Consider the following 24,759-nt stretch of genomic DNA (forward strand, 5'->3'; position numbering starts at 1 on the left):
AAGGACACTCGAAGCAGAAAAAGATACAGAAACTCAAATGTTTACTGGAATTGATGAGTAAAATATACATGCAGTATAAAGTACCATAATATACAATTGCAGCATATTGTTGCTATATATTAGTAAGCGGAGAACAAGTTCAACTTCATACAGAGAACATCTTGTACAGAAAGCAGCCCTTTAAAGACTGAACTGAGACTGAAATAATACCTATGCCCTCAAAGGATAACAGGGTATTTCTGTTTAAGATTTAGTCAAATGTATTACTGCATCTCATTTAATTAAGATGAACTGACAGTATTTTAATTATTTAAAATTTCTCATGAAGCATATGCTCCTTTGGTGCTGCAATCGATAGAGTTAGTGGCTAGAGTGAAGGTCTTTTGGATAAATCACTGTTGTTGACGAAGAACCACGATTAATGGTCCAAAGGCCATGGTTAGATACAACCAACATCAAGGGCTTCAGCTTTCTGTAAAACCAGACAGTAAACAACAATAGTAAATCTCATTGGTATCAATGCACTCGTAGAAGTATTGATAGAAGATAAGATATCCATAAGATATCTTGATTTGTTTCTGTTTACCATTAGCCGATAGTATTTCTTGGCCAGGTCGACATTGGTGCGTCCATCCTCGAACGGGTATGACCACAGGATAGAGTTCCATCGGGAGCCAAACCTCCTCACCCCTTCCACCAAGAAGTCAACCTCCTCGCGGCTGAAGTCCCGCCTCCTCCTCCGCTGCTGTTGTGAGGACTGGGGAATGAGGTGGAACGAGAGAAACGGGGATGGAGATAACACAAAAAACATTGTGTGACTCTCGAGTACGAGAGAAGCTTACAGATGGACAGAAAGGCTGGCTGTGGCATCACATATGTTGGTGCATAGCCTACTGTGCATGGGTGCATATTAACGCGGTCTCTTTACCAGCCACACTCTTCATGGTTCAGGCATTCAAAAAATGTGCACGCACGCACAGGCGCACACACACATGCACGCACGCACACTACAGTAGCACAGTCCTTTCTCCAATTTCACATTCCCAAGCTACACCTACTTTGTATAATCTCTCCGTAATACACACCACCCCTCATTTAAACGTTTGGTTTATATCAAGAAGCAGAGCAGGCTGTGTTAACCTGTTCAAAGCCCGGCTAATTGAATGGCGGTAGAATTACTAACGCAGAGAAATTAAGTCAGGACAAGAGTCAAAGAGCAGAATGAAGACATGCAAATGAGAGGGGCATTGCTACAAAGTTAAAACACAAATTAATACAAAACTAGGACGAATACACTCAGTAGAGTGCACACCCCCGCCAGCACTAAGCCATGTTCATATGGTGAATAGTTCAGCATTATGTTCAGTGGCCGTAAAGGAGCTCTACTGCATCCCCATTTGGACTGGGCCGGTAGCATGATAGATTCATAGGCCAGTAATGTTGGGGTTGCCCTCTTAACCCATTCTGACCTGAGATCAGATTCTAAAAATGTCTTCTACATCCTGACAGTTTTCTGAAAAAGCTATGTTTCTGTCAGTCGTTCTTTGATTTCTCAAAAATAGCAGATGAGCTTGTAGATCTGCTATTTTTCAATAGCTAAAGCATAACATAATGCTAACACCAAAATGGGTTCCCACCCAGACATGCAAAGTTACATTGCGTTACGTGAATGCATTTGGAACTTACGGAATATGATTTTTGTGACCCCATCCCCACCCAAAATGGAAATATTTATAGTCACATATCTACATAGACAAGAACAGTTCACGATCAATTTTGGATTTGCTTTCGCCGTTTTTTTAGTTTCACTCCAACTTACAATGGAACTCAGTTCGCTGTTGAGTCGCATCTTCAACTGACTGCCCTCTCCATCTTCACGAATGGTTCTCTCTGCAGATTGAAAGACAAGAGAACATTGTGTGTGTGTGTGTGTGTGTGTGGGTGGGGGGAGGGGGGTGTATATGTGTGTGTGTGTGTGTGTGTGTGTGTGTGTGTGTGTGTTTAACAAAGGCTGAGTGAGAACAGGCCAAGTGCAGATGCTGGACAGCTCATTCTGTTACACAACAGGACATCACCAGGCCTCAGTCTACACTGAATAGAAAGACAATTTCTCCTTTCTGCCCCTCTCTGTTCATGGCTTGTCCCCTTCTTCATCAGACTGACATTACGTCACCCGTCACGCCTAACACGATAGAGGCGCAATAGAGGCAATAGAGGCAGAGAACAATCTACTACTGCGTGTGTGTGTGTGTGTGTGTGTGTGTGAGAGAGAGAGAGAGAGCGAGAGAGGGAGGGCAGGGAAAGTGAAAGAAATTGAAGGTAAAATTAATAAAATGACAGGAAACTCAAAGAAAAGGGCCAAAACAAAATAAAGCGTATTTGAGTATTTGAAAAGCGATATCATTTTGAGATATTATTATTATTATAGAACAGACTGAATGAGAGGGCATGTTCTTGATAGTGGAGTACAACAAAGAAATGCGGAGGAGGTATCAAAGGGGTGACGGACAATCTTGGGGTGGGGGGAGGGGGAGGGGGGTGGTGCGGGTACATAAATCTGTGTACAAAGGGCACAATGAGAGAGAGGAGCCTTTCTGCGAGTCAGCAGCATGCAAAACAGCAGAGCCTATGTGCTGTTGAACTACAATCATGGAATGCCTCGAGGTTTAAGGGGAGATAAATTAAAGTAGAAAACCAGGAGGAGACAGAATGAGGTGGAAAGGAGCACTTGGAAATGTTTACTGCTGTGACTCTAGCGGTGGTGCTTGCATTGGGGGGGGAGCATGTCCCTATTAAAACACTGAACGTAGAATCTGGGCTAAAGAACAGACTAAAAATGCTGTTCCACTTCCTCTCACAGCCCTGGCAAAGCACAAAAGCAATAGATACACACACACACACACACACACACACACACACACACACACACACACACACACACAGTGTTCTGCAGAGTGTGAAACAGCTTAGTACAGCTGTGGTGTTCAGAACCAGCTATGGCCTGCGCTGTGAGAACACTGGCTGAGGTTCAACATTCCTTCTGTTCTTTGGGGCTCTCTGCTGCCAAGAGCTCACTGGAGAGACCGGCTCCCACCGCAGGCTCTCAAATCACACACGACGACACACGCACGCACGCATGCATGCATATTTAAATGTCCATTTGCGAACCACAGATTCAGCGGTACGTGAGGTAGATCATACCATGTTCTGAAGAGGAAAGACGTTTCCTAGGAGTTAGGCCTGAGAGAGAGAGAGAGAGAGAGAGAGAGAGAGAGAGTTAGAATGACAGACACAGAGATGACAGATGAAGTTTATTCATATTCACAATATGTTGATGATTTTAATCACTAATAAATTACATTTAAGTTGCTATATAAATTCTTAGACAGACCGAATTCCCTGTCACGAGAGGTGGATCTCTTTATTGTACTTCTTCCGTCTATAGGGGTCAGAGAGAAATCTGAAAAGCAAAGAAAACTGACTCATGGACGCATTTCATTTTCAGATTGATAAGACATAAAAACACAAGGTTTTTACTTCCATTTGGGTCCTGTGCATCTTGATCTATGAGGTCGGTAGTGTTTGTGCATCTGTACTGAGCACAAGCTACAAGGAGGTCAGTGATTAATTCCGGTTGAAGAAATAGGGGTTGATGCGTCGACTCAGGACACATACAGTAAGAAACTGCTTACTGTTCATTTCACAGGAATAATTCTCAAAAATGAAACAAAGCAACCCTGATCCAATCTGTCATATTTGTGGAATCAGTACCGTTGTATTTCTTCAATTGGTGTTTGACTAGTCGCTGCTTTTCTCCTTTATGTATGGGAGTCAGACAGACATCTGTCAGAATGGGACAGAAAACAAAATATTTTACATTATAGCGATAATTACAGAACTGGTTATTTGTTGTGATGCGACCACCAGCTCCACTCCTCAGCACAGGCTTAACCAGGAAGTATTCAAACAGGGATGGGAGCACATCATTTTGGGCCAATCACATTGCTTGGTTGGTTGGAATTATAAATATTTGTGTGTGTTGACATGCTCAAGTGTCCTAAGTTACCCCGCCAGCAGTGGCTGGTGTTCCTCTGGGACTCTGTGCCCGTCTGTTGCCATCTCTCTCTCCTCCTGCGTGTCTGCGCGTCTGCAGCATGGCGGGCCCGGTACCTGTCCGTGGCCTCCTGCAGCGCCCTGTGCATGACGCAGATGTGGCGCGACGAGCAGAGGAGAGCTGAGAATGTCTTGCTGGTGGCCTCCGCAAACAGCAGCACGCAGCCTGGTGGTCGAGAGCAGGGAGATGCCAAAGGGAAAAGAAATGTGTCGGTGGTTGTCTATGTTTAGGCAAGTAGTCCTAGAAAGCAGTGGTTCCCAAACCTTTTAGCCTGTGACCCAAAAGAGAAATGTTTATGTCTGACACTTGCTTTGGATACGTAAATGTATGTTTTCTCATGACAAAAAAGCTCCATTGAATTGAAATGAATTGTCTCGGCAGGACCCAAAATAGCAGTGAAAATAGCACACAACGCATCGCTTCACACTGTGTTGCGAGCTTGTAGATCGGCTATTTTCACTGCTAAAAATCATTGTATTTAATCCTGAAAATATTACCTTTTTTGGATTATTTTTTTAATGTAGGAAACCAAAAAATAAATATACCCATGAAAATGTGTCTGCGATGCACAAATGGGTCCCGACCCAGTATTTGGGAACCAGTGCTATATAGGCTGTATGGATACGAGTATGGCCAATGTTGTCCACCAGAGGAAGCTCAGCTCTCAAGCATGCATCTATGGATGTCAACAAGACATTGAACCATTCACTGCTGATGATGGTCAAACTGACCCCAATGCAGCCAGCAGCATTTACACACATTAATACATACATACATACTGCTTACTTTTACTATTGTTTCCATGCCTGGATAAACAGCAAAAATCTAAGTGGATTTTCTTTTTACCATTGTGGTGCTTGCAGTGTGATAGCTTGTAAAGTATATAATTGGCTGTCAATAAGCAGAACATCTTCTATATTATTATTATCTTATCATAGCAGAAGCCCTTGTAGGATATCAGTTGGGCACCGGGCCAGCCTAGTATTATATGGGGTTATTAATGTCAACAGAAGAATCGATGCACAGGGTGATTGTTTTCCAGCACACATGTTGCACACAATGGCTCACTCCAGCACTTTTAATCTTTTGGGGGGGTGCACATCATTTCTATTTTTTCTTCTAGTGTTAAGATATACTAAAGTCAACTGTAACTAAAATAAATAGAGGCAAAAAGAAAGAGTATTATCTGAATAAAATCAATGACTCCAAAAATAATGGAAAACGATTATGGAAATGGTTTATATTGAATCAAATAATGGGAAGATCATCATATTCATACCAGACTAATTTATTTATTGAATTCAATGGAGCGTTTCTGACTAAACCAGCTCCTCATGCAAATGAATTGAAAATCATATAATGAATGGTAAGAACTGTCACTGACACTGAGAACGTGCTGTCATCACTGCCATGTGACAAACCTGCTGGTACTGACATGTTAGACAGCAAACTGTTAAGAATTTAGAATTGCATCATGCTATGTATCTAATTATTGATTAGACACATTTTCACACATGTTTTCACACATGCTTAACATACAGAGTTTGTCCTAAGGCTTGGATGGAGGTAAAGTTCATTCCTTTACCGAAGGATAAAAATAAAGAATTAACTGACGACAGACTGGCTGACACAAATAGACATCAAGAAGATGGTTTATACTGTCTTACTTGATAGTAGTGCTGCATTTGATGTCATAGAGTAGTAGACCATGACATAATGATATCTAAATTATGGATTTAGTTGTATGGGACTTGATTGGATGGTGAGATACTTATCAGAGAGATCACAGAGAGTGTTTTTAAATGGTAGCTTATCAGAACGTAAGTAGGCCTAAAATAACTGTGCCCAGCAAGCCAAATGACGTCATGATGATGCTATGGTTTAGAACTAGGCCATATTATGGGGATGATCTTTACGCCATTTCCAGGACGTTTAAAGATTTTCATCTTACACAAAGTCATCAACATGTTACGTCATGATGATGTACGATGATAAGATTGATACGATGATAAGATTTTTATTATTTTTTACAAATATTCTCCCTTGTGTAACTATGAACACCAATATGGTAATATATGCTGAGTCTGACAGACAGACAGACAGACTTAACACATCAAGTTTCGCTGTCCTTTTTTGGGGGAAATGGGTTTTAAGTTTGGAGGACTGAAGTGTTAACAAACCATTTCATGGTTTGGCAGTATTTATCTAAGATGTTGGTACAGCAGCTCTCCTACCTGAGCACCTATTGAGAGGTGGTGTGACTACTTTCTCTGGCTTTGACAACTTCTCGATCTCCTCCTCCAGCAACTCAGACAAGACATCTGTGTGTGTGTGTGTGTGTGTGTGTGTGTGTGTGTGTGTGTGTGTGTGTGTGTGTATGTGTGAGAGAGAGAGAGAGAGAGAGAGAGAGAGAGAGAGAGAGAGAGAAAGGACAGACAATGTTCAACTTTCAACTCATATATTGAAGTGATAGTTTGCTACTAATATACGTCTACTAATATAGAAACCAAAAGAAAGAAGTTCTCATTTCACAATGCTGGAATTTACTAGAAATTTGTATCTGTGGGCATAGCTACAACTAGAACTGCACTCTGTCGAGTGCATACTTGCTTGTTGCACACTAGTAGGCCATAAATGGCCTACTAGTGCGCAAGCAGAGCGCGCAAGTACTTTCGACCGCTATAAACTGTCAAATCTCAGTAATGACCTGTTTATTACATACATGTATACAGGAGCATTACCTTTAATCCTCCCAACACTAAAACATATCGTCATTACGTCACCATCGAAAACCAATTACACTCTGGCATTGGGTCCTTTAATCCACATTTTTTTAAGTCATCATTGAGAGCTAGTTATACATATACACACCATGTAATCTGGCACCACTGCCGTATCAGGCACAATTTGCTGGGACGGTGCATACGCATCAAAAGTGGCGGGACGGCGAAACTAGTACTTGCGCGCTCTGCTTGAGCAAGTAATTATTTACCACACACACACACAATTAAAAATCACACCCGTATACATCATCATGCCGTAACATGTCAATTTGCTCGTCCACATATGACGTAAATTCTCCATTCATTGTCAATGGGAATTTAATGTTTGTGTAAGAGGAAAATCTACACTAAAAGGGTTCAAAGTCCAACACTGACATTCACTGCTGCCTTTATATTGCATTTATAGATACATGTAATTTACAAGGCAGCAGTGAATGTCAGTGTTGAACTTTATCCATTAGTGCACTTTCAGTGTAAAATATGTGTATTTTCTACCTTCATCATCCACCCACTTTGTCTCTTTTCTCACTCTGTGCTTCACCGGGGCTGGAGACTTAAACACATGGCTGGAAAAGGAAACAAAACAACGCATCAGAACTGACGCATCAGAACCTATCGATAAGTTGAACTTCTCTAGTCAAAAAAAGAAAATAATTGTCACTTACTCATATAGGCAACACCATTTAAAAAGTGACAATGCTATACCCTATTAGTTAAAATTACAAAGATATATTAAGCCTGTTTTATCTGTGATCAATCCATTCATGCAGTACTGTATTTGTGCTTATACTTAGCCTGCTGACCACTCTGTTTGCAGCTCTCTGGCTCCCTCCAGTGGAATCCCTCCATGGGAAGAGACCAACTTTCCAGTCCCCTTGCAGGTTGAACATGCCACATCCCTTTCATCAAGGGTTTCACATTTGACCCCAACCTGGCAGCAACAACATTGCAGTACATCAGCTCTCGGTCCTCGACCGTTCAAACAGGACTTATCTTTCTTCAGTTCCCTGTCCATTCCCGCACTACTCTTTAATGCTTTTCTGAGAGTTTGGGGATCAACGTCACTTTCTTCCACGGCTCCCGTGACTGAGGAAGCGAGTGAGTAAGTGCTCGGCCTGTATGCCGTTTGCACCATGCCGTTGCCATCATTATGTAACACTTGAATGAAGGCTTTCCTGTCCTTTCCTGCTCTGCTGGCGTTGGAAGAGTCTCCTTTCAAGATCTGCCTCCGTACAAGACCCTAATGAGAGACATAGATACCTGGGTTACAGACATGCACTGGTTCTAATGGTACTCGGGGACCACTAATACAGCTGGTTTTCTATCCTATTAAATCATTCATTGAAATCGCCTGACACTCCCAATTAATCCTGGTAGCCAGATTACCAATTCAAACCTGAATAGCAAGTGGTTTAAGTTGCCTCTTCTCGTGAGTCCGAAGTCCCACTTGTTAATATCTTCTGGGTCAGGGTGTCCCCATGCTTCTACTGTATGACCCCACACTGCTAGCCACACCTTTCACTTGTTACTGGCCAATGTTATCTTTTTTTCCCCGTCTCCTTATCAGCCTACATTTAAAGGTGTAGGTCACACCATGTGATTGGAGATCTAGAACGACAAGACACCAGCTGAATATAATTAACTATCTAGTAGGATGGAAAACCCAGTAGTACTTGTGGTCAACCACAGTTGTGTAGAGAGAGGCGACAACTCTTTTCACTACAATGGGCCAATTTTGCTAACGCAATTGCCGGATTGTGGAGCCTATCCATAATTCCTGAAAGTTGTGATGCACATTTAAAAGGTAAGATACACATTATATGCACACGTCTGTTGTACTAAACACTTGAATAGCAGGTAGTCATGAAAGTAAATGACAGTGAGTATGTGATGTGTAGGCCATTAGTAAGCATTCCAGTGTGCAGTCACTACCATGAGGCGAGTCGCTTCTGTTCGATTCCTCTCTGCTCTCATGTCCTCTGTAGCTCTGCTCTTCTGGACAGACAGCAGGGGAGTAGACTCCCTCCTCCAGTCCTCCTCGTACCCCTCTCTTTCTACATCTCTCCAAAACTCTCCTCTTCCTTCATCGCACCTCATCTGTCCAACAGTAAGTGTAGTCTGCTCACTGTAGTTCTTCCTCTCTTCCTCTCCTCTTTTGGCCCCATTCACGTCATGGTCTCCTCCTCCTCCTCTCCCCCTCTCTCTGTCCTTTCTGTTGGCTGCTGCTTCCCTGAACAGTGCTGAAGCAGGGTTTGGAGGGAAAATGGGTGCAGGGAGGTGCTTTCTCGCCACGCCAACGCCAACCTGCGCTTCTGCTGGAGGTGCTGGGTCTGACGGGGCCTCCTTGTCCTCCTCCTGAAGAAGAGATGGAAACTAAACATCATGATTCATAATATGAAAATGTTATATGATTGATGTTATATGATCTTATATGATTTACAGTAGCCTGTAGGTGCAATAGCCGATGAGTGCTGTGAACTTGTAGATCTATTTTAAGCATGCAAACAAGCATAAAATGACATTTTAGTCTATTTTTATTTTGTCAATATAGTTTAGTATAGTTTTAGTCATCATAGCTTATGCTGCGTTCACACTGGGGTAGTTGACGAATATTTTCCGTCATAGTTTTAGTCGACAACATCATAAATAAAGCTTTCCTGCTACTTAAAAGATACAGGCTTTACTGTTGTATAGTACAACTCTACAGTGACTGTCTGTGACGTGTGTATGTATGCAAATGCATGCCTATGTGCCTAACCTCTGCCTGTCTCTCCTCTAGTTGGTTGATCCTGTTCCGTAGCTCCTCTACGGACCTCCAGTAGTCCTCCATGTTCACAAGGGGCTCTGTTGCTCCGATATCCCCCAGTTTCACCCCTGCAAGGGACATCGCTTCATCCACAAAGACATGCAAATCAAGAAATAAGAAATGCAAGTACAACTAATTATTCCACTTTCTCATCCCAGTTTGGGATTACAAAGCCAACAAATAATGCTTGACACTATTAATTTATAGTCTGAATATTGCACAAGATGGGTCAAAGAATTGCACAATTATTTATTGTGCATTCTAAATTGCAATCCTGAGCAGCAAATGTATATTTGGTGGTATGGCTCTGTTCTGTGATCTGACCTCCCTGTCCTTCCATGTATTCCATGTATGTTTACATGGAATTCATTAGGCAGAGACAGCAGCAGCAAAGACCTACCCAAGTGCTGCAGAACAGAGCAGACAGCCAGCAACAATAATTACTTAGATAGCGAAGGTTGTGGCAAATCTGGGAACACAGATGTGTTCATAAAAGGTGTCTATTATAGTACTATCACATATCAGTTTGTTCCAAGCCAACTCCCTTGGGAAACTTTGTGACAGCAGCTTAAAGTAAATTTTAACAACCTATATAAGACAAAATTAAAAAAATGTCATTATGCTTTAAGTGACGTGTCAAACTGGTTTTTCATGGTTCTGAACCCATTCCAAGCATTAGTTTTGCACGAAAAACACGCCTTGGGCTAAATTCGGCCATTTTTAGCAGAAGGAATCATGTCTGTGCAAAATTAATGCTTGCAATGGATTCAGATTTCAGAATCACGAAAACCCCCTAGTTTGACACGTCACATGCTACTTAAAGTATAATGAAATTTAGAAATGTTTGCCTTATACAGTATAGGTTGTTAATGGTACACCAACTTTAAGCAGCTGTCACAAAGTTTCCCAAGGGAGTTGGCTTGGAACAGTAGACACAAGACTGAAAAAGATTTTTTGCAAATCTGCAGTGATCTCATTAAATGACCCCTATGAAATCCTCAGGACTGAAATCAGTCCCCAGGACTGAGAACTTTAAGCCCTGTAAGACACCTTTATTAATGATCTGTGAAAAAAGCTAGTGGTTACTGGTAAGCATTTTCTTCCCAGATTTTCCACAACCATTATCTAACTAAATGATCAAATCACACACGGAAAAGAGGATCTGCCTAAACAATTGTAACCTACCTGAACAAACGCTATGCTCGAGTCTAGATCAAGACATCATCAAACGTTTTAATAAATAAAAGGCCTGCATGCAGATAATTAAATACAATGACATTTTTTATGTGGCAAGTTACAAATGATGACAAGCAGTACCGGAGTAGATATGCTTGTTGGACTCACTGGCCTGTTTGCAGGACTGCAGTATGAATGTAGCAATTCTCTTCAGCTCCTCACTCTGGGGCTCAGTGAGAAATGTGATGATGGTGGACAGACCGCCACACTGCACCAACTGAGCCTGGTGTTCCTCTGCAGAGAGGGGATAGAAACAGTGGTGAACTGGAGATTTCTTGGCACCAATTTGATTTGATTTGATTTTAATTTAGCACAGTATATGTTAGGATCTGTCTCTCCGCTTACCTTGCCAGACCTGGCAACCTCTCCACAGACTGTCAGACCTGGCAACTCCCCCTCCCCCTTCCACTCTTCAGTCACATTCACTCACCTGTCTCCAACTCCCTCGTCATTCCACCTGTGAACTATTCGTCAATCAACCCTCCCCCTATAAGACTGGACTCTTTGCAAACTTCTGTGTCAGTTCATAATTTGATGTTGCCGATGCATGTCTTCCCTCTGTTGACTATTGGTCATTCCGGTGTTCCCTGATTTTCTACTGAAGTGAGTTATATTCCTGATTCCTGCGTTCTGTTTCCAGTGTATATTTTGTGCCTTGGTTTTCCGGAGTTCTACTTCAGTGTATGACATTTTCTTCATTAAATACTTTGAAACCTGCCCTTGTTTGCTGACTCTGCATTTTGGGTTCAATTCACTCTTCGTCGTAACAGTATGAACTGACCAAAAATGAACCCAGCAGAGCTAAACATTTTCCGCCATAGGGTGGTGGACTTTGAGTTTTTGGTTGCTCGTTTCATGGCCTCTCCACCCAGTCTGCGTGCTGAGCTCCAAGTGGAGATATCTGCCCAGCAGCAGTGGTTCAGGGAGAGGCCATGGGTCAGCCATTTTGTCCCCCACCTGGATGTGGTGCGGGGAAGGCTTAAAGACTTTTTGGACACCAGCACGTTTCCCTGTGCTTCCCAGCCAGCTCACTCCATTAGGGTTGGAGTGTTCAGCCTGTGTCCCACTAGCCCAGATGCTAGCCGGAAGAAGACCCAGCCTGTGGATTTATTTCCCCTTTTCCGTGACAATGTTCCAGTTTTTTCTAATGAACAAAACCCCTTTTATGGCACCCGTCTGGCTCGGGGGGGTCCCCGTTGTGCCAACAGGCGGGGGGGTGTCTCACTGGGTCTCCCAGTCACCAAGCCCACCCGACCAGCCTGTCCTGACAGTGTGGGGAACCAGGGGCCTGCTAGAAAAAGGCATGGCCGCCTACACCGCCAGGAACCACCGCCACCCAGCCTGTCACGTCCAGCTGCAGCCCCGCCTGCAGCCCCTTCACGTTCGGATGCACTCCCGCCTGCAGCGGTGCAGCCCCGTCACGGGCCTGTACTACGGCAGCGGGACCCCGGGGGTGTTTTTCTGCTACCTGACCCCTGTTTCTCGCTCCCAGTGACTTTGTCTCCGTCCTGTTTTCCACCGCCCAGCCTGCCCAGCACTCCACTGAGTGCTGTGCTGCCTTGCATCCACCAGCCTTTCCAGCCTGCTGTCTCCATTGGTGCCCTGCCTGTGCCCTCTGCACCCTCACCGGTGATGTCTACTGCCGACCTGCCAGAGCCCTTGCCAGACATCTCCCTAGATGTCCTGCCTGCGCCCTCTGCACCCTCGACAGCCCTTTCAGCCGGTGACCTGCCAGAGCCCTTGGCAGTCGTCTCCAGTGGTGACCGGCGTCAGCCTGACGTTATGGAAGCTCTGGCCCTGGGTTTTTTGTTCGGCTGCTTCCGTCAGCTGCTGTCGTCCGGCTCTCCATCTCCAGAGTCTGCAGCACCCTCCTCATCCCCTGGGTGTGCAGTGTTCTCTGGGGTCCCAACATCCTCCTCGCCTCCTGGGTGTGCAGCGTCCTCTGGGGTCCCGTCTCCAGAGTCTGCAGCATCCTCCTCGCCTCCTGGGTGTGCAGCGTCCTCTGGGGTCCCGTCTCCAGAGTCTGCAGCATCCTCCTCGCCTCCTGGGTGTGCAGCGTCCTCTGGGGTCCCGTCTCCAGAGCCTGCAGCATCCTCCTCCTGTTCTCCGCCTGCAGTCCCGCCTGCAGCTCTGCCTCCTCCGCCTGCAGTTCAACCTGCAGCTCTGCCTCCTCCGCCTGCAGTCCCGCCTGCAGCTCTGCCTCCTCCGCCTGCAGTCCCGCCTGCAGCTCTGCCTCCTCCGCCTGCAGTTCCACCTGCAGCTCTGCCTCCTCCGCCTGCAGTCCCGCCTGCAGCTCTGCCTGCAGCCCCTTCACGTTCGGATGCACTCCCGCCTGCAGCGGTGCAGCCCCGTCACGGGCCTGTACTACGGCAGCGGGACCCCGGGGGTGTTTTTCTGCTACCTGACCCCTGTTTCTCGCTCCCAGTGACTTTGTCTCCGTCCTGTTTTCCACCGCCCAGCCTGCCCAGCACTCCACTGAGTGCTGTGCTGCCTTGCATCCACCAGCCTTTCCAGCCTGCTGTCTCCATTGGTGCCCTGCCTGTGCCCTCTGCACCCTCACCGGTGATGTCTACTGCCGACCTGCCAGAGCCCTTGCCAGACATCTCCCTAGATGTCCTGCCTGCGCCCTCTGCACCCTCGACAGCCCTTTCAGCCGGTGACCTGCCAGAGCCCTTGGCAGTCGTCTCCAGTGGTGACCGGCGTCAGCCTGACGTTATGGAAGCTCTGGCCCTGGGTTTTTTGTTCGGCTGCTTCCGTCAGCTGCTGTCGTCCGGCTCTCCATCTCCAGAGTCTGCAGCACCCTCCTCATCCCCTGGGTGTGCAGTGTTCTCTGGGGTCCCAACATCCTCCTCGCCTCCTGGGTGTGCAGCGTCCTCTGGGGTCCCGTCTCCAGAGTCTGCAGCATCCTCCTCGCCTCCTGGGTGTGCAGCGTCCTCTGGGGTCCCGTCTCCAGAGTCTGCAGCATCCTCCTCGCCTCCTGGGTGTGCAGCGTCCTCTGGGGTCCCGTCTCCAGAGCCTGCAGCATCCTCCTCCTGTTCTCCGCCTGCAGTCCCGCCTGCAGCTCTGCCTCCTCCGCCTGCAGTTCAACCTGCAGCTCTGCCTCCTCCGCCTGCAGTCCCGCCTGCAGCTCTGCCTCCTCCGCCTGCAGTCCCGCCTGCAGCTCTGCCTCCTCCGCCTGCAGTTCCACCTGCAGCTCTGCCTCCTCCGCCTGCAGTCCCGCCTGCAGCTCTGCCTGCAGCTCCGCCTGCAATCCCGCCTGCAGTTCCGCCTGCAGTCCCGCCTGCAGCTCCGCCTGCAGTCCCGCCTGCAGCTCCGCCTGCAGTCCTGCCGGCAGCATCTCCGGCGTCGCCTCTGCCTGCAGCATCTCCGGCGTCGCCTCTGCCTGCAGCACCTCCGGCGTCGCCTCTGCCTGCAGCAACTCCGGCGTCGCCTCTGCCTGCAGCATCCTCTGCGGTCCCGTCTGCAGCGTTTTCTGAGGCCCCGCCGCTGCAGCTCGCCTCTGAGGCCCTGCAGCTCGCCTCCGAGGCCCCGCCGCTGCAGCTCGCCTCCGAGGCCCCGCCGCTGCAGCTCGCCTCCGAGGCCCCGCCGCTGCAGCTCGCCTCTGAGGCCCTGCAGCTCGCCTCTGAGGCCCCGCCGCTGCAGCTCGCCTCCGAGGCCCCGCCGCTGGGGTCCTGTCTCCAGAGTCTGCAGCGTCGTCTCCTGAGTCTGCAGTTTCAGCTCCAGAGCCTGCAGCATCTCCTGTGGCTCCGCCTGCAGCACCCCTGGCGTCACCTGCAGCATCACGTCCAGCGCCTGCAGTAGACCCGGCTCCGCTTCCACGGTCCTCCGCCTCGTCTCAGCCTCCAGGCCGCCCTCCTGACGGCACCTCCGCAGCCTCGTCCCGGCCTCCAGGCCGCCCTCCGGACGACGCCTCCACGTCTCAGTCTCCTGGCCGCCCTCCGGATGACGTCACAGCCTCGTCTCGACCACCGGGCTGGCCCCCTGATGACGCCTCGTCCCAACGCCCGGGCCGCCCCCCAGACGACGCCTCTGCTGCCTCGTCCCAGCCCCCCGGACGTCCCCCTGAAGTCACCAGCCTTGCCCCTGGCCATCATCCTGGCCGCCCACCTGAAGATCCCTTTTGCTCTGCCTCGGTTTCCCTCCTCCAGGCCCCCTCCACCCACCCTGCGTGTCCCTCTTTAAGGTTGTTGGACGTCTGGTATCCGTCCCTTGAGGGGGGGGTACTGTTAGGATCTGTCTCTCCGCTTACCTTGCCAGACCTGGCAACCTCTCCACAGACTGTCAGACCTGGCAACTCCCCCTCCCCCTTCCACTCTTCAGTCACATTCACTCACCTGTCTCCAACTCCCTCGTCATTCCACCTGTGAACTATTCGTCAATCAACCCTCCCCCTATAAGACTGGACTCTTTGCAAACTTCTGTGTCAGTTCATAATTTGATGTTGCCGATGCATGTCTTCCCTCTGTTGACTATTGGTCATTCCGGTGTTCCCTGATTTTCTACTGAAGTGAGTTATATTCCTGATTCCTGCGTTCTGTTTCCAGTGTATATTTTGTGCCTTGGTTTTCCGGAGTTCTACTTCAGTGTATGACATTTTCTTCATTAAATACTTTGAAACCTGCCCTTGTTTGCTGACTCTGCATTTTGGGTTCAATTCACTCTTCGTCGTAACAGTATAACACAATAAAACATATACAAAACATTATAAAAAGGGAAATTGCCAGGAGGAGGCAAGAAGCCCAGGGGGCTAATACGAGGCCTCTACCTACTGTATATAAGACGCAATAAAGACATTTAGAACAAGATATAAAGAATTTCCAATAGACATGATTGCAGTACAAAATAAAATAAATACAAAATCTGCAATATGATTTAAAATACTTGGTAATCTAAGACATGATTAGAGAAAACTAAGTAAGCGAGAACAGTGAGCTGTAAGACTGTAAGTGTGAAGAAGGGTACAGTCACTGTCAAGTTTCTCAAGGGAAGAGACGCTGAGAAGACGTTACAAACAAAAGCAGGCACGCAGGAACACACACATACACACACACACACACACACACACGTTGCTGTTATGTGACTCCTACCAGAGGCATCGGTGCAGTGGCCCAGGGTAAGCATCACAGAGAGACTGTCTCGAGGGTCCAGGTTGGGGCTGGACAGCAGGGAGAGAAGGTGAGGTACCACGCAGTGCTGAGCCAAACCAGACGCCAGAACAGCTAGACAGGGCACAATTGTATGGAGTACGGAGTGATTTCTTTGTAATGGATCCTTTAGAAAAAACTACACAGTCTATAATATCTGTGTGTGTGTGTGTGTGTGTGTGTGTGTGTGTGTGTGTGTGTGTGTGTGTGTGTGTGTGTGCGCGCGCGTGCGTGCGTGCGTGCGTGTGTGCGCGTGTGTGTGTGTGTATGTGTGTACATTGGTAGGAGAGACTACAGTTAACTAACAGTTGTTGGTGATGCAGACAGACAGGGTCTTTGTCAGACTGACAGAGAGCCGACAGGAGATCAGGCTTTTGTCCGCATCAGCCGCCAAGCGAACAAGTGACAGGGTCAAAGTTTCCAAACCTCCAGAAGCTGAAAAACACTCCTGAGTATAAGCTGGAAAGACAAAAGGACAAATACAGGTCAATTATAGGTTAAGCTCTCAGCACCACTGCGCTAAACTTGTAGTTTTGTTGTTAGGAAGAAGTGGACTAAGAAAGGGGAGGGGCAAAACCAAGTTACTATTTCTACACAAAAAAGGTGAAGCTGAAGCCACCAGAGTCACCTGACTAGCCAACCTGTCTTGTGTGGATGATGTTTGTGACCATGAACACGTCTATATTGGATGATGTTTGTGACCATGAACACGACTATATTAGAGTTGTTGTTTTGTTTCTTGTTTCTTTGGTTGTCTTGATTTGATTTGTGTTGTTTTGCTTTTCACATCCAACAGGTGGATTTTTGCAAAACACATTTTTGGAACAAAATGCCTCAAATCATCCAATTTCCATCCAAGGCATAAGAAGAAATTGCACCCTTTTCACATTGGCCTATTATAGTGCCACCAGGAGGCCACAACCTGACCTGCCATGGTGGAGACCTGTGTCCCGAGCGGCACATTATTGTCACTCTGAGAGAGAGAGAGTCACTCTGTCCGTCCTTGTGTGTGTGTGTGTGTGTGTGTGTGTGTGTGTGTGTGTGTGTGTGTGTGTGCGTGTGTGTCTGTCCGTCCGTCTGTTACCAGCTAATCTCCGGCACCGTTAACGGTGCCGGAGATTAGCTGGTAACAGACAGAAGGACGGACGGACGGACGTACACACACACACACACGGACGTGCAAAATATACTCTCTCCACATGCCTTCGGTCTAGTGGAGACAACAAATATACAGAAACAAGTCTGGCTGCATTTGTGTCCTGGTGTGGTGATGGTCTACAACCTATTTAGCCAAATGGACATACAGATCTGTAGAAATACTTCACCAATAACAAAAGTGCTTCACGAGAACACTGTCACTTTTTTTTAAATCTGCAATGATTTTCAAATACGACCCAACTTTTACACTCTTCATAACTTCTACTTTCACTTCACCAGGCGTTTCAAGCTTGTTTTACAGCCAAACAGTCAGAAGCAGTTTACAATGGGTGCACCCCAGTCTGTTCTATTATACTTACAGTTGTTGGCGACAGTCATGGATATGAAGGAGCATATAGACTCAAACAGCTCAGTGTGGACCAGTGTAATCTGCTGTAGCCAGCTTTTGACAAGGGGGAAGGCTGACACACAAATGCGTTGACTGTCCTCTAGAGCGTGGAAACAAAACCAGTGGAGAGAGAGAATATCATTTTAGTCCAATGTTCCGGGTTACATATGGATTATATGACATTTTTCATATTGTTACATGGAATATGACAAGACACTGATTACGGTAAAATGTAGTATTGAAATATTTGTTGGCTGGTATTTGCACTGCATTACCTTTTGCACATTTTGGTGATCAGATGACCATGGCTTTGAATGCCTAAATCTTCTCTTTTTTTATCTTAAGTAATGTGATTACCTTGCCTCAGTTGAATATTATATTGGACTCAATATATGTTCAGGACTATTAAGATACACAGGCAGCTCTACCATTCTGAGGGTTGTTGATACAGCCACACAGCGCGTTACAGACAGATGTCCACAGCTGGCAGGTCTGAGTAATGTTGGTGGGGTTCCGGGTGGCCTCGGTGGCGAGGGGGAAACTGTTCCTACAACGACAATATGTCAGTAAAGAAATGTTAATGCGGCAGTGGCTAAGGACTGGAGGTCGCACAGCCATCTGGGAGCAGGAAGGTTCCTGGTTAGATCTTCCGCTCGGTCCGTGTGTCGAAGTGTTACAACACTGCATGTTGTAACAGTGTTCCAACATGCAGTGTGTGAATGGGACATTGTAAATCGCATTTGAGTGGTCGAGAAAAACTAGAAAAGTGCTATGTAAATGCAGTCAATTTACTATTATCCTCAAGTGTGGTTCAATGAAAGATGAAAATCTGAACTAGGCTAGTCAGTTCATTCCTGCAGAAAAAAACAAAGGCCCCTTTGCAGGGGCATTTGCATTGGGATATTTCTCATGCTGGGAAAGCATGTAATAACCATCAACACATATACAGCAACGTCTTACCTGAAGAGGTCCAGGAGATTGTCCAGGCAGCTGGTCATCTGAGCCAAAGTCTGTCCTAATTCTACAACAGTAAAGAGAAATCAATCAAAATCAGTCTTTTCACTTTTTGGGGGGGGAGTGGGGGAGGGGAGAAAAAAACCCTCATAAAAGCAACTACCATTATTCATTCTGTTATTTTTCCTGTCCAATTTTACTAAGCTACAGTGGAGATAAAGGGACATGGAAAACGGAAGTACTGAATTCCTCCCTCTGTGTCTTCACATATTTATTGTAGCCGGAGGCTGATGCTTTCTATTTTCTCGGGATGCTGATGAAAATAATTACCATGGATGTACATTCATCTATTTTATTTTTATATTTATGGTTAGGGTTACGGATGTTACAGGGTTGTCATTTGTATTGTCCTGTATTTAGCATTCTGATAAAGCTGTGTAATATCTCTGCCACTTGGCCAGTTCACACTTGTAAAAGAGACTTTAGACTCAATGTGTTTTTTTACTGGTTAAATAAAGTTAAAAGAAAAAAGTATGATTTAATACTATGGAGATTTTACATCCTAAAATTGCATTTAGATTTGGACTTTGTGAACAAAAAAAAGAAGTGAATATATTGTTCAAGTGATGATGAATAAAAGGTTGAACACATCTTTCACAAACCAGATCTGATATTTGACAGTTGGAGTAGAATTCAAACCATCTTTGTTCAGCCTTTATCTTACTGTTGTTTCCCACCAGCACAGACATTAGATAGACAGCCAATCTCCTCTGTGTTAGTGGGGTGTCTTCTCTCATCAAACAGTCGGCCAGGTCTGAGAAGATTTCTCTTCTGCACAGTGAGTGCTTGCAGTGCACTAATGGGAGGGAACAACAATGATGTAAATCAATCCTTTACAATATAGGCCTACAGCATTTTTGGAAAATGTACAGCTATCAATTGATTTCAAAGGAGCTTTATTGGCATGAGAAAACAAACAAATTTACATTGCCAAAGCAAGTGTCACAAATACAATACAACAATAAAAATAGTTGAAAATGGGAAAGTACAGTTGGAGGGGGTACATCATTTTGTAAACAGAGCTATGTCACATTGCATCGTTATATACAGGTTATAACAGGGTATAAAGCTATCCACATGGGTCAGATTGCTAATCTAAAACAGATTAAACTGTAGGTTTATTTAGTTTTAAGTATATGAACATATGCACGCACATACAAACCCACAAATATGTGTGATGAATCTGATGGATATAATTGTTAGCTTTCAACCTGAAATTAATTAGCCCTTACAATTTCAAAGTTTTAGCACAAATGTCTTGTGCTATTGTGTTTTACAGATGTGAGGGTGGGACCTTAGGACCTGCAGGGAGCTCAGGGCAGGTGGCAGCAACAGCCTTTATATGGTAAGAGAAGCTCTCGTGAGAGCAGAGAGAGTTTGTTCTCTTCCGTCGGGTGTGGTTCAGTCCTGGGTTGGCGTCGCTCACCGGTGGCCAGCACTGTGCGCCTTTACTAAAGAGGTATGTTACAATGCGGGTTATGTTTTATTTGTTTGTTTTATGAGTTGTTTTATATGTACTTATTACTGTCACTGCACTCCACAGTTTCTGGTGGTGCTGTGCAGCAGGACTGCTGCGAACTGTATACTGTTTATGCACAATAGCAAGAGTCTGAGGTAGGAGTTAACTTATATGTTGTTTAATAGCAACCAGAGGTTCATGTACATACTAGAGTTTATTGCATTCACCCAGCATGGTGGTTTATGACTAAACCTACATTGTCTTGTGATGTGTAATTAATATGATTTTCTGTATTATATTGTAGTGCCAGACAGACCCAGACCCTGGTCAGCCCATGCTCCTGCCGTTTGGGTGTACATGCCTTGGGCCTATAGGTAGGAAGATGGGCTTGCCAGTATATTGTATGTATTGTGTGTAATGATGATGGTGCTCAAGGAGTAATTATATTGTAGGCTGACACTGGTGACACACGGGATCATGGTCAGCAGGCAGCCGCTGCTCTTTTCCTCTAGTTTATTTTATTGATAGTTGCTACTCAAGTGCCTCCCCTTAGGTCCAGTTTATATACAGTCAGATCAGTGTACCTTCACAATGATGACCGTACTGTTCCCTTCCCCCCCTTTTTAAGTGTGCAGTGTTTTAATTTCATTGGTGTGTGCGCATATTAAGTCGCAGTTGATTCTAACCTTTTGCAGTGTTCTATACACTGACACGAAAACGCGTATTCAGGGCGGAGTCATCACCCCCAGGGTAAGTTGTGATTTGCTCTTGTTCACTGCAATGCAATTTGCGGCATTTCCAAAACAATATTGCGCAGAGTAGCGATTATCAAACATATTTGCAATGCCATACGTTGAAAGATCTGTTGCCCATGGACAAGGCACGTTACTTCCGCAAGTTAGATATTATCGGCATAGATGTTTGTCCGTATGTGATGAAGGATTGGAAAAAGTTGCATTGGCAGCCATAGAAAATTCTGCCCAGGGTAAAAAAACGGATGTGACGTTTTTGGGCGTTCCTGTCTTGTTCCGTGTCAGTGTATTAGTCTTATCAGTGTGCTGTGCTGTGTTATCATTATTAAAGTCTTATTGTCCCCGGTCAATGGATGTGTTGGTACACACCCAGTATTCTTGATGAACCTTATGCTGATATTTAAATAAAGTGTCCAATGATTGTACAATGATTGTACACACAAAAGCCTCTGTCTGCCTCTGTTGTTTCAGGGTCTCTCCCCTTAAAGAGAGTGGCATAGTCATATTGATTTACCCAAAAGTATTATCAGTGTCCATCTGGTCACACAGATATAAAATCTATTACAGTGCCTCCTTTTGTAATGTAGCTTAATAGCTTACAAACAGAAGCAGGTGTACTAAACTCAAACTATGCAATGTCAACCCAACATTTTACTCACTGTCATCACTAAAGTCTGCAACACAGATGATATAAGTAATCAAAATTATGTTGCAAAGTAAATTGACAGGAATATTGAGTTGTGCGCAGCCCTAACACACATACACCCAGCTGTTGCAGGAATTGAGTATACAGTACAGCCTAAACATCCACTCCTAGACACACATAGAATGCACAGCTTTTTGCACACATACCATTCGAGTCTGCAAACGTTCCAATCGTGAATAGGGCGACCTCCTTGACATTGGAGTGAACAACACTAGACTTGAAGAGTTTATACACAAACTCCACACCTCCCATCTCTCTGAACAAGTCCACGTTATCCTCTGAAATTATGAAATAGATTGGAAAAGTCGAGTGGCAGGATGTACTAATCTGTTATCTGTTGAAGAGACAAATATGAATGCTTATGACAATGTAATGTAATCAGTATTGCACTCTAGCAATGTTGAACTCGGACACTACACTAACAGGAAGACAAAAACAACCCACTTGCATATTATGTCCAGGCATATATCAGTTTTAGTGTGCCAACATTTTTATCTTTCAGATATGGGTAGAGATGGGAAACGAAGGGCAGAGGCAGACATGTATGACAAGAGAGGAGACATGCGTGACACGACAGGAGTCCGATTCAAACTCGGGTCCACGCAGCTCTAAGGAGCATTATGGTCTGTAGTGTGCATTGATTGATCCACCAGGCACCCCACTAACCTCTGTTCTGACAGATTGAGTTGATGGTGAGCAGAGCTTGTTTCTGTGAATCTGGACATTTCATCTGGTACTTTAGACACTCAAGAAGCAAGCTGAGGTCTGTCTTTGTGCCTGAAATATTAGAAAACCGTGACAGGATGTGTACAATAACACATTTGCAACATCTGGGGTTAACAAAAAAAACACCTGGGTGACAGTTGATAATATTACTTACTATTATGGTCCCTGTTGATGACATCCATTTCTGTTTACATGTATTTGTGGTTAAATGCCACCAGGAAAGCAAAAAAAAGGAAAGCTATTAGACATTAGATCTCCCCCATTGCCTTCAATTAACTTTCATAAACTTATTGGGCTATGACACAATCTAATCTAAGCCACCTAAAGCTACGTTCAAACCTGGATAGTTAGAGCGGCGTAATTACATACAAAGTCAATGCAAAGACGAGAAGTCGCACGAACGGCCGCCTGGTATCTTCGCCCCAGCAGGAAAAATCTGACTGAAGCGACCTTCGCTTCTCCCCAACTCCAACCATCGCGTCTTGACAGCCAATCAGCATTGATGTTGTCCGAAACCCCGGAAATGGTTTTGATGTTTTATTCATCCAGTTCCGCTAACTGCAACAGTTTTCTGCATCTCAAAGGAATGGACTTTTGCCCACGAAGGGAGGGACTTTCGCCCTATAGTTTTAGACCGCGCCGGAGGGGCGCCGGACTTGAGCCACGAGTTGCCATGTCGAACAAAGCGAAGTTCGCTTGAGCCGACTCAGCCCTGTTCGAGTTGCGACCTTATAGGTCATCCCTACAATGAGTGCGGAATCACCGTTGTTGCGTTTGAGTAAGGACAGGCTGTGATTGGACAGTGCACTTGTGCAAGGACGTGCTGTGATTGGCCAGTACTAGCCCCTTTGAATGGCAGTCGGGGGGGGAAAGCTCTCGCCAGAACATGATTTACTATTCTGTGCCTATCAGGTTGCAACTCGAACGGGGCTGAGTCGTCTATGCGAACTTCGCAATGTTCGACATGGCAACGTGTCTCTCATGGCTCAAGTTCGCTTGAGACGGCACCCCTGTCTAAAACTGTACTTTATCCCCTAGCCTACTACTAGTACGAGGGGGGGGGGGTGACTGTTGTAATATACAACATGCTGTGTACTGATACTTGGTACTTGTACGTGAATATGCAATGTACTTATATGTTACCAGACAAGAGGAGAGGCACTTTTTCTCTAGCTGAAGAGTAAAATATGAAGTGACTCACCTCTTGCTGATCCCTTAATTCTGACACCATTTGTTACGATTCTCTGTTCTAAGTAATGGACCCTCGTCTGGTTCTGGTGTGTGACGACCTTTGGCATTTCCATGGGCAAGACGGACAGGCCGGCCCGGGAGAAGATATTAACATGACGCGAGGCTTGGTCACATTAAATCATTCACACAGTTTATTACACATACAGAATCATATATAGCACTGATACACAGCATGTTGTATATTACAACAGTGACCACTGACCATTGACTCAAACGCGAAGGCGATTCCGCACTCGCTGACTGGGAGTGCTAGGACTGTTGCTGACAGCAGGGACTCAGCAACAGTGGAAAAAACTAGCCTATATAAACCCTTTGCAAAGACATATTACGAACTAATTTTGCTGCTCATAAATAATATAGTAGCATTGGGCGAACGAGCGGGTCCAAATTGGTTACACTCCCAAAGTTAAATGACTGTGTCTGGAAACATATAATATACAGTATATCATCAGGGGTTTTCAACAGGTGGTCTGTGGAAGTATTGCACATGGTCCTTGACCATGCATTTAGTAAGACAGAAAAAGGGAGTTAGAATCTCAGACACCTGGTTTGAGTCATTATTATTAGGAAATTATTAGTAGTAAATGGTTGAGAAACAGTGGGATGCATACACGTGGATGCATCATTATGATGCTAATCACGCTATGCATGATGCATGTATAAGTGTTACAAAGCAGTGAAAGCAGTGAGCACTAATCTTAGCCCACCCAACACACCAGTGGTCCCCAGGTTGGTCCCTCGTTCACAATCAGTTGAAAACCCCTGAGACACACACACACACACACACACACACACACACACACACACACACACGGTAGGAATGATATTGAACACACTTGGCTGGCTAGGTAGGTCGTCTGTGAGCTGTTGACAGCAATTAGGCCAAAGTAAATATGTAACAGTTTTTTCTAATAAACTTTCCTGTGGAGTGAGGACAAAGGCCATATAAGGAGCAGGTCAATAATGTCAAGATATTTTATTCATACCTGCTGTTGTAAACACCTGCCTGGGCAAAAATAAGACGATAGAAGCGGGAAAGAGTCGACGTCAGTCAGCTGCAGCTGCTGTCTATAAGCTTGTTGTAGCTCATTTAGACATTTTAACACAACATTGTAATTAAAACAAGACTTTCGTTGGGTGATGTTGACATTAAATAGGTACCTCGGCTCGTACAACTCGTTAACGCACTGGACCGAACAGGCAGTATCTGATCTCCCAAAGG

The 24,759-nt window shown here is 45.5% G+C and overlaps 1 protein-coding gene across 4 annotated transcripts; it reads right to left on the minus strand.

Moving 5' to 3' along the window:
* Window positions 1-24: 24 nt before the first annotated feature.
* On the minus strand, window positions 25-24,747 carry terb1 (telomere repeat binding bouquet formation protein 1). 4 transcript variants are annotated; one of them, XM_083763310.1, is made up of 23 exons: window positions 24,524-24,747; window positions 22,441-22,470; window positions 22,227-22,337; window positions 21,707-21,838; window positions 19,308-19,439; window positions 18,590-18,650; window positions 18,058-18,176; window positions 17,601-17,729; window positions 16,390-16,542; window positions 16,027-16,158; window positions 11,048-11,173; window positions 9,656-9,786; window positions 8,830-9,252; window positions 7,701-8,137; window positions 7,393-7,463; window positions 6,349-6,435; window positions 4,067-4,279; window positions 3,772-3,843; window positions 3,392-3,460; window positions 3,202-3,240; window positions 1,820-1,890; window positions 587-757; window positions 25-472 (listed from the first exon to the last, which is right to left on the minus strand). In XM_083763310.1, the coding sequence occupies exons 2-23, from the start codon at window positions 22,466-22,468 to the stop codon at window positions 440-442; spliced, it is 2,940 nt and encodes a 979-aa protein (XP_083619436.1). In that variant the 5' UTR covers window positions 22,469-22,470; window positions 24,524-24,747; the 3' UTR covers window positions 25-439. The 4 variants fall into 4 exon arrangements, with proteins under 4 accessions (XP_083619436.1, XP_083619435.1, XP_083619437.1 ...); XM_083763309.1 differs by having other exon boundaries at window positions 11,021-11,173; XM_083763311.1 differs by lacking the exon at window positions 6,349-6,435 and having other exon boundaries at window positions 11,021-11,173.
* Window positions 24,748-24,759: the final 12 nt, after the last annotated feature.

The sequence above is a fragment of the Protomyctophum parallelum genome (assembly GCF_964188405.1).
Source record: "Protomyctophum parallelum genome assembly, chromosome: 4".
Classification (NCBI taxonomy): domain Eukaryota; kingdom Metazoa; phylum Chordata; class Actinopteri; order Myctophiformes; family Myctophidae; genus Protomyctophum; species Protomyctophum parallelum.